The sequence below is a fragment of the Agelaius phoeniceus genome, chromosome 2 (genome assembly GCF_051311805.1).
Source record: "Agelaius phoeniceus isolate bAgePho1 chromosome 2, bAgePho1.hap1, whole genome shotgun sequence".
NCBI classification, from domain to species: Eukaryota; Metazoa; Chordata; class Aves; order Passeriformes; family Icteridae; genus Agelaius; species Agelaius phoeniceus.
The window spans coordinates 73,636,876-73,647,471 of NC_135266.1; the positions used below are offsets into that span (position 1 = coordinate 73,636,876).

At 42.4% G+C, this 10,596-nt stretch overlaps 1 protein-coding gene across 12 annotated transcripts in view; it reads right to left on the bottom strand.

The window, feature by feature from the left end:
* The window catches only part of LOC143693362 (uncharacterized), a 79,353-nt gene that overhangs the window by 66,168 nt on the left and 2,589 nt on the right, over positions 1–10,596 (bottom strand). For 9 of the 12 annotated variants that reach the window (XR_013180962.1, XR_013180960.1, XR_013180963.1 and 6 more), the window contains exon 2: positions 4,600–4,684. Coding sequence is in view for 2 of the 12 variants with exons in the window: in XM_077173898.1 (XP_077030013.1) it covers positions 4,600–4,684; positions 8,118–8,142 (110 nt within the window). In the remaining 10 variants the exon portion in view is untranslated. Of the gene's footprint in view, positions 1–4,599; positions 4,685–8,117; positions 8,175–10,596 lie in introns of all 12 variants that reach the window. The other 3 variants (XM_077173898.1, XM_077173899.1, XM_077173895.1) reach the window with 1 other exon arrangement.

Sequence of the window (10,596 nt, forward strand, 5' to 3'; positions counted from 1 at the left end):
AAATCTGAGTCAGCTGTTCTACACATTATTAAATGTCCATTTTGGTTATGCTGTTGATTGTTGCCAATCCAATTTCATACTTGCCCGTTCCTTTTTTCTAGTCTTCCTATCCTGTGGCGGAAGACCACATAGATAACCAAAGCACTGCATAACATTTCTTTGTGTCTGCCTTTCACTTGGCTTTCATATGGATTTTGTCCCATGTTTTATGTCAGGAGCACTTTGGTGATTCCATTCAGTTGATGGTCTCTGCCCTCTCTCCTACCTCTCCAACCCCAGCCAAGATGAGTGGCTGAAAATCTTGTACGGAGAAGCCAAACTCCATAGTCCAAAACAAATTTCCTGACTGTTTTCACTAGGTGGAGAATAATCTACAACCAAAGCAAATCTGGTTTCATGGCTAAGAGGCAAATCTTTCCTCCCCTGCAGCCACAGCACATCTTGACCATGGTGGAAGGACAACAATTTTGCTGCATGCAGTGAGGGAAGGAAGAACAGAAGGCAGTTTCCAAAGGATGACCTCCCTTCTTTGCTCTACACAGCAAGGCAGGAAGTTCCCACAGTGGGAGGACACCCATGAGGCTGGAGGTTTGCAACCATAGGAGATCATAGTTAGGCTGTGTTATCTCATCCACTAAAACCAATCCAAAACATCCAAACTGCTGAGTGACCGAATTTCAGAGATGTTAGCCAGTGCACATGACAAAGGGGATGACTGTCAGGACAAGGTAAGCAGGAGTCCATTCATTGCTTGGCAGAAGGTTGGGATAAATGGGAAGAGTCCTTCCTTAGGAGAAAAACTGGTTTGCTGGATGGTGAAGAAAGAGGTTCTCCTGTAACCTAAACGTGTGTAGCACAGACTCAGTGGGGACCTTTAACTGCATGGGACAAGGCTTCCCATGACCTGAGTCAGTTTGGTAATCCCCACACTGCAGATTACCACACAGACATGCACCCAAAGCAGCAGAAAAAATTGGAGATTGCATCCTTCAGGAACCACAGGTGCTCCCTGGATCTTCCTGCTGCCCCAGAAAATAATGCCATCATGCCAAACCAGGCAAAGCAGAGGGTATGACTGTCCTGCATTGCCCAACCTCTGCCCACTCAGCTGACGTCTCTCTGGCAACTCTGGTGAAGAAAAGAGGAGAGGGCTGGATGGGCATCTGGGCAGGGGGAGAAGGTTGGCATGTTAACCCATGGTTAGCTAGGAACAGCTGTGGCCTGGGGTGGTTTCTGATGGGATAGGCTATCCATAGATGTAATCCTAACTGGAGTGTCTGATGGGAGATGCTGGCTAAGCAGAGACCATCCCATTCTGCTGAGCAGGAGTTAGATGAGAGGCATTCACTGGCCACTGAAAGTCAATAGTGTTGGCTGAATGAAAACTCTTAGATAATACTAATGGGCTCAGCATTGGGTGCTGAGCCTCATCAATGGGTGCTAAGAGTGACTGGGTGATCTCAGCACCAGGTCTCTCACAGCAGCCCACATGCTTCAGGGGATAGAGGACACCCCATGGGATTACTGTAATTATGTCCTGTGGGGCAAAGGATATATTTCTCACTTCTTCAGGTAGGATCTCATGAGGCCATGAGGTATGAGTTGTACCTGACCAAATTAAAGAAAGCCTGCGATTGAACTGGGACTATTCCGACAAAACTGGCCTGACAACCTTGACCTACCCATCTGGGGATTCTAGCACTAGAGGAAAGATTCTCTCAGAGGCTTCAATTGATGGGAATGGAGAGTTAACAAAGGAGGGATGAAAGCTGGAAAAATCCCTTCCTACTTTCTCTTTCTGCAGGGACTGGCAGTCTAACTTAGTGATTCTCTCCTGAAAGGAAGAGGGGAGGTTTGTCAAGACCTTCTTTAGTCACTCCATCTCCATAACTTAATTCTTTCAAAAGTTAGGCAAGTGCTGGGCCTGGGGACAATGGTGCTTGAGTAGGAAAATGCTGCTAGCTTTCTGCTCATGTTGCAGAGTCACATTTACTCAGCTTGCATGAGGAGTGATTAAAGCATTTTACATTGGAGATGCTCCTGTGGGCATGTGCTGGGAATGACTCCTGCTCTAATCCAGTAGCTGACATAGCAAAATCTTGCATTCCTTTGTTGCCAATCATTAAATCAAAGTCACAATCCATTTGGAGTAACTCATGGAAACTCATTATTATTTTGCCATTGCTTGCTGAACTGCTTAGATAATCAAAATGCTTGTGAGAACAGGGAAAAAATCTTGCTCTTGGCCTAGAAGGTGCAAAGAGCAGTGACACACCCCAAGTGAGAAGCAGCAGGATGTGTGGGAGCAGAGAAAGAGGACTTGGGAGGATATGAACCATGAGACCCCCTGGAGTTCCATGGACCTCATCACAGTTAAACATAATGTTTTCAAGGCAAGCTCTTACCTGCTCTCTCATTTCATTGCTATGGTGCAAGGGACATAAGGAGGAAGGTAATGGGAATTAGTTCTTTTAAACAGCCAGTAAAGGAAAAGCCCTTGCCATGTTTTGGAAGCCCAACATCCCTTAAGATAGAGACAACATAAGATCCTTGGCCCAGTTGTCAGGGGAGACATGGGAAGAGCCAGCTCCTTTTTCAACTTGGAAGTCTGGGAGTGGGCAGCAAATTAATGGAGAATATTTCCCTTAATTCATGAGGAAAAATGTGAATAACTGCTGAGGTTTCCATTCTGTACCAGCATGAAGCCATTTTTCCACTCTGGCCAAATATTAGGGAATATTTGGCACATGAAGACAGCATTGATACTTGTGCATTTCTATCACATGGGCTTGAGATTGATGCCATTTACTCATTAAGGCTTGTTTCTGCAAACATGTAGGTAGATAACCCGCTTATTCAATGGTCCCTGTGAATGATTTTGTGCATTTATGGAAACATCCATGTCAGACCCTCAGCGCCCCAGAGGCATCAAGGAAAATGTACACCTGGAGCTCTGAAGATTGACATTAGTTGTGACACTTCCTATAGGAAGGTATATGACAGCATTTCTCAGACATGATCATTTACAAAGTGAAAATGTCAATGTAACCAATAATACTTGAAGTTATTTTCTCATGACTAATTATACCTCTGAAAGTGAATATGCAGCTGCAGTTACCAAGTGATGGGGCAGTCAAAGGCCCATAAATACACTTTAACCACAATCATCCTTTTTGCCAATAGAAACTATGGCCTTCCACAGATGAAGTGTATAAAAAAGCATAAAGAATATATGAAAGCCGTGACTCTGTGGAATTATGCAGGTTCTAAACAATCATAGAGAGCAAAACATTTGAAGGAGATAAGTCATTTGAGAACTTAGCAGCTAATTAATTTTGACTCTTGCGCTGCATTTCTTAAGTTCCCACACTCACTGTGTTTCTAAGGCTAAATCCTATAGACCTTATCAGCTCACATTTAAGGGTTAATTTACAGAGCCTCTGTCCAGCAGAACATGCTTCACTGTTCTTTGCACAACTGCATAAAACATTGTAAATGCTTTTCAGAAAAAAGAAGTTGGAATACAAAATAAAAAGCAAATCTTAGAGGAAGACCATTTTTTTAGTGGTGAGAGTCTGGATCCTGTGACAGTGAAGTAGCCGAACTAGAGGGTTATATATATTTACTCTGCCTGACTGAGCCAGTAAGGCAAATGGACAACTTGTGCATTTATACAGCTTTGTATTTATATATTCTTTCCCAAATTCATGTCTCTTATTGGCTGTAAAATAGAAGCAGACACAAATGGTTAAACTCCTTTGTCCAAATTCTGCTGTTATCTATATTCATTAATTTTCTATGACCTGTGCAGAACCCATAACATAGAACCCAAGAAAGCATAAAACCCATAACACACCAACAACACCCTGACCTAGCCTTTGAAATGTGGCCTCTACAAGATGCCCCTCATGAGGCCCCTCTTGCTTCTTGGAAGTTGACCTTCTTTCAGAAGAGTCTAACAAATACTTTCCAAATTAGGGCTATTCAACCATCCCTGCCCAGAGACACAGAACATAATTACCATCATGATTTATCTGGAGAATTTTCAACTCCTGAACATACTGTAGTGACATTTGCTGATGGTATTCTTAGCATGCATGGGAGGGACAGGGCTTTTTGTTAACACGTATCTCTAAGGTTATGTGTGTAGGATACCGACTTTTCAGCTCCCTGTACTAATGTTAACTATATGTTGGCATGTTAGAAGTTGTCCTGTGTCCTCCAGCACAGCTCTGTAATTTGAAATGCAGAGGAAGGAAACCTACCGGATTAAGACAGAGGAAGACAGAAAATTCTTCAGACTTCCAAATGTGGAGAAAAGAGACCTGAGCTATCTCCCAGTGCATAAGCAGTTCTGCCTTTCATGACTGCAACATGATGAGCATCTCACAATGCACAATTCTGCCCTGCATGCAAGCACATCAAAATGACTCCACATCTGATTTTGTGTTTGCTTCTCAGTTTGAGATAAAACTGCTTGCATAAATAATCTTGTAAAACTTTTGGGGGTTTATTTCTTGTATTTATTAGCACATAGTGACACACGATAATTATATCACTATAATGATACCAATTGAAGATTCTGATTAAATTACTTACACAGATCCAACTTCATTTCTGAAGGAAGTGTGCTTGATATCAGTGTTTTCCCAAAGGGCAGAATTATCTGAAGTGCAGGGTGGGGCTGAAAAGGGGAATAACTTCAGTCAGTCATTAACATTTCAGAAAAAGATGATATGCTTCACACCAAATAAAGGTAAAAGGACACAAATAGTGTTTAGCCATCTATGCAGCACTGGTTTTGCCATGGTGGTGCTTTGCAATTACAAATAGAAAGGCAGACTGTACATTGAAGAGAGTCCTCAATTTTTCTTAACATGTGCTCCACACTATGAAAAGCCTGAAGCATTAATATTTTGTATATATGAACTCAGTGAATGCAACCACTATCAGGAAAACGTCTTACCAAACACAGAAGATGGAAGATAACAAGAAGAGTCTGGCACCGCTAATTCTGTTTCTAATTTTAATGTTATTTTAATTGCCATCATGGAGAATGGAATGAAGATTCTGAGGCCCAGTCCTGTTCTCATCACATTTTATGGGAGGTTTGGCACCAGCTTTCATGGGAACAGGACTGGGTGTCATACCTTCATATCCCAGTAATGTGAGAGGGATTGCCAGTATCTGTATCATCTGCAAAGTCTGATGGCCTCTGTAAATTAGCAAATGTGCAGAAGCCAACAGCAGGAAAGGATCTGCAAAGATGAATTCAAAAGGAATTACCTATAGAGGGGAGAGAATAGATGTTAGAGCAGCAGAAATATGGCTGAGTTGCATTAACTAGGGTGCAAAAAAGCTGATTATTCTGTCGAACATACTGGGAGAAACCTAAGAGAATTGCATTCAGTTTTAGGAGACTATAAGAAAAAGAAATAAACTGAAATGTGACTGAATTAAAAAAAAATCCCACCAAAGAATCCATAACGCACCAACAAAAATCAAGCCCCAAAACCCAAAGACTGAGCTTCCCTAAAACATTTTCCAAGGTCTTTAGGTATTTGAAATCAATGTAATCTGCCATATGAAACCTAGAAGGGTTTGAAAAAAATGCCCTAGGAATACAGTGACTTTTACATACATGAAAAAAAGCAGAGAGAGATTAACTCACTGCAAGTGACATGGAAGACCCTCAGCCATGCAGTGTAGGTCTCTGCACTGAAAGGGTGGTCAGGCACTGGAACAGGCTGCCCAAGAAGGTGGTGGAGTCACCATCCCTGGAAGCACTCAAGAAATAACCAGACGTGGCACATAGTGCTATGGTTTAGTTGACAAAGTGGTGCTTAGTCAAAGGTTGGACTCAATGACCTTGGAGGTCTTTTCCAGCCTAAATGATTCTGTGATCCTATGAGTGAAGGTTCCTTAAAGACTTGAGGAGGAACGACGTGTCTTTGTCGACAATGAGATTCTTTCTTCAAGAAAACATTGACAAACCAGTGAAAAAGAAAGAGCCAGAGGAAGGAGGGGAAACACCATGTATCTGTTCCCAGAATACAGAAGCCACATGTCAGCAGGCAACTGAATTACGGTGCTTATACTGGAGGGACAAGCACTCATTCATGAACCTTCTTCCAATACATGAAAAATGGATAAATAAAGCCAGTGCAGATGAACAGGAAGTATGTAATGGCCAACAAAGCCTGGACAATGCAAAGCCAGGAGGGATATCTGCTCACGCAAGATATGCATACTGGACTGACAGCACAGGCAAAGCTGACCTCAACTCTATGCACTGAAGTGGTCACAGAGAAGTCTGGACTCATGCTGATCATTAATATAAATTCAGACTTACACCTTGACACAATTTGGAGAACAGTAATTCTCTGCTTGAACAAGTGCATGCCTGCTCCCAGACTGACATCAGATAGAATGTGGAGCAGAACAGCTGAGAAAATAGGACAAGATTTAGCTATATCTCATGTTTCTGCTGAATGGAGACAGTGAAACACAGAAAGATAAATTAAAGAGATCTGGGGAGATTGGGGAATGAAGTAAGGGCCAGAAAGTGGAGAGTCAGCAAGAAACCTGAACCACCATCAGAACATCTTAAGTGAAAACAACAGGCTAAAGAGAAGGAGCAATCAGGGAAGATACCCTTACAGGGAACACAAAAATCTCAAAGCAAGTGAATAGATCTGGGGCAGGGGACAGATTAAAAAGAGCCAAGAGCCTAAAGGCTGCCAGATAACATGCAACAAGAGGAGGGAGGGGCTTCTGGATGGTACCTTAAAGGAAGAAAAAAATGGGTACAGGCAAGTAGTGGAAATGAAGGAAAGAAAGAGAGCACTGGACAAGTGCTAATGCCTGTCTAGGATTCCCGGGCAGAATAGGATATAAAAAAATCCCACTATAGGAGGGGCAATCTGTCATGCTCGAAACAAGTGAAATGCAAAGCCTTCAGGGGAACTCAAGAGCAGCTTTAGAGGAATCAAAGCAGGGACGGCTGCTGTGAGACACAGTGGTGAGAACTCCAGGAGGAAAAATGGAGGTAGTCCCAGGGCTAAAGACAGGAAAAATCAGAGGAGAATGGAAAGGAGAATTAGAGGGTGAGTTACAGGAGCTCCTTGGGTAGGGGACAAGCTATGGGAACAGAAAAGGGAAGGTAACAGAGGATGTGGCTAGAGTAGAACAAGAGCAGTTCCCAGGAGAAGGGCAGGTTGGTTTAGGACAAGGGGCTGAGGTAGACAGCACGGATTAGGAGCCATGAGCCATTCTGGCAGCTGGCAGCAGGAGCTTGCTTATTCAGCAAGTCAGGCGGTAATTAATTAAATCAAGTCAGGCAGCAATCAGTCAGTTAAATCGGGTAACAATGACTCAATTAAGTTGAACTGGGGAACAATGAATTTATTACATCAAACCAGGGAACAATGAACCAATTAAATCAGGTGGAAGCCTCCACAGGTCCATCCAGAGCCTGGGCTAGGTGCCACTGGGGTGGGGGACTTGCTGCAGCTGCCTGCTCCAGGAGGAACATCACCACAGCAACTGAGCATTGCCGCTGACAGCCTTGCTTGTCCCCCTCGCCCAGAGCACAGAAGGACACGGCAGTCTGCAGCCAGTCTGATGAAATGCTTGCAATAAACCAAAGGGGTGGGGAGATTGAAACTGTCAGCTTCCAAATTAGCAATAGTGTTGCAGAAATTACTGGGCTGCCTCAGGATGAAGAAAGCTCTGCCTTTCAAATCAGGCTGATGCTGGATATCCAGAGCTGTCAGCTTAAGAAATGGAGAGGCTTTGATGGGTGCCTGACAATGGGTTAGTCTATCCTAACTGGCACACAGGAGAGGTACATTTTCCAAGGCCATCCTGGAAGAACATGGCTATGTACTAAAACAGCTGCCCATGCCCATTTTGACATTAAAAAGTGTAAATTATATGGATTGGTGTGAGTTGGGCTGGTCATGTACTGGCAATGTTAAGAACCATTTTCATCCTCCTTTTTTGGTTCCCTATATAATTTGGTATTAAGGGGTTTTTGGGGCTTGATTTTTTTTGTTCTCTCCTGTTCCTTCTTCTATCTCCACAAGTAGGGGACATCACTAAGATAGTCAAGTTACCTTGGCAGGAAAGTAGCTGGTGCATTTCTTTTGGGACTTTCCATGCATATCAGCAAACTGAAAACAAAAAAGGGAAGGTCTCATTGATAAGGACAACCTGAGGTCAAAAAGATGAGGGAGACAGCCATCTGCCCATTATTTAAGAGAAGTGCAATCATAATAATTCTCTCAGGTACCTGTAAGGCCTTTGCAGGTAAAAAAAAACCTACTACTTTTCCAGGCAGTACAAATGCTTGACATGCTGCAATAGTTAATGAACAGGGATATTGCATGGGCAACCTTTATCATATCACACATTGTCATTAAAGTAATTATATTGAAAAGGAAATGAGTCTTCAGGTGTTTTTCCTGGCTAGATGAGGTCCTGGGATTTGCCCAGAGTGTGTAAATAAGGGCTAACACAATCCCTGTAGAATGCTGACCAGCAAATTAAATTGAAAAAAAAAGCTGAAGAAGAACAGCTTTCTGAGCAGCATACAACAAAGATGAGCTTGGTCCAAGACTTAGTATATATTATCAGTACTATACGTCTCCCTGTTGTCTCCTAATAAATGTGCCACAAGACAGCGTGAACTTTGAAACACAGTGGCACAATAGTTTCACACTGAAGGACTGGACATAATTTTCTTTTCCCTGCTCTGAACTGCTAAATAGTCAGAAGGCAAAAAGAGTCTAATTAGAGATGTGAAGGTTTGGAAAGAAAACAGAAACCTCCTGCTTCCAGTCTGCACCACAGTGTTTAAGCAGCCGTCTGCCATGGAAAAATGGAAAAGAAACTTCCTGGGGGTCTGGGTTTTTTCCTCCTCTTTTATCCATTCGGAATAATATTAAGACTGAGCAGTTGGACTTGTTCTTATACAAATCTTCACACTAATGAAGTACACAAAAATCAGCTTAAAATTTCAGTCAACAGTTCCAGTAGTTTCAGAATCTGGTTTATTAGTGCTCGGAAGAAAAACTTGACCCATGCCAATATTTCAAAAAGCATAATTTAAATGCTCTACAGGGCAGTCAATGATTGTGATTATGACCTTGACTGTGATGATGACCTTCTAGACAATAACATGCACTATCAAAGAGGCTGACCTTATCCTAAATTTGGGCTTTATACCTAAAGCTACTTCTGGTCAACAGGATGTTGTGATAACTCTATTTTAAAAAAAATTATTTTCAAACTGCATTATCTTGTGAGGCATCTAGTGACACAAAATTTCTGAACCCTGTAACTTTATTTTCCTCTTTGTTTATTTGTCAGTAATGGATGGGTTTTATGTTTATCCATTCTCTTCTCACTTTTTACTTTAAAATCATGTCAATAAAGAAAATCTATATTATAGTGCACTGCAGGAGAAGGGGCTGTCACAATTCAAAGTAATCAATTCCCAAGTATTTATTTCACAGTTTTATCAAACAGTAGTTTTTATATGCTAGCTAAATAATTCACTATATTTTTACATCCTAGCTAAATAAAAGATTCCTCACCTGTAAAGGAATAAGTACAATTTAACTCTGTTTACTAAGTGGCATATATTACTGAATATATGCCCTTTTACCCTCATAAATAAAGATGAAACACTGTGATTAAGAGTAGGACTTCCAATCCTTAAACTTCCAGCACTTACACATGTCCCATTCCTTTTTTTTTTCTAGTGTCCCTTGAGTCATCATTCATAATCAAAGAGGGTGCTGGTGCTACTGGGTAAGAGAAATATCATTCAACAAATGAGAGATGAAAGAGTTACCCAGCTGAAGAGAACCTGGTCTGTTTCTCCCTGTCACTCATTCACCTGGTGCTCCCCACTGTCTAGGGAATAGATAGATAGTTTGTTACTATCAAATTTTGGAAACGCAGAATATCATTTTAGACTCTTCTTTGCTGTCAAAACTGGGTGCTTCTGCCTTGGGAGCAACACCAGGTGTTGGCCTCCAACTGTGACACTCTTGAAGGCAGTGCAGTGAAGACCTGATAGAAGGCAGCTCCAAGAGCTCCACACTCTGCCCATGGCTGCTTGTCTGCCTTTAGGCAACTGTGAGACCCATGGGGCCTTGTTTCCACTAGCTTTTCATGGAAAAGACCTTCAAGACCATCCAGTTCAACCTTTGACCAACACCATGTCAACTGAACCGTATTACTAAGTGCCATGTCCAGTCATTTCTTGATCAATTCGAGGGGTGGTGACTCCACCACCACCCTGGGCAGCCTCTTCCAATGTCTGGCCACCTTTTCAGTGAATAAATTCTTCCTGATGCCCAACCTCACTATCTCCTGGTGCAACCTGAGGCTGTGTCCTCTTCTCCTGTCATTCATTGGCTGTCTGGGAGAAGACGCCCCACCTCACAACAACCTCTCTTCAGGCAGCTGTACAGAGCAAAACGGTCTCCTGGGAGCCTCCTGTTCTCCAGGCTAAACACCCCCATCTCCCTCAAGCTACTCCTCATAAGACTTACATTTTTTATTTCTATTTCCACAATATTTCTC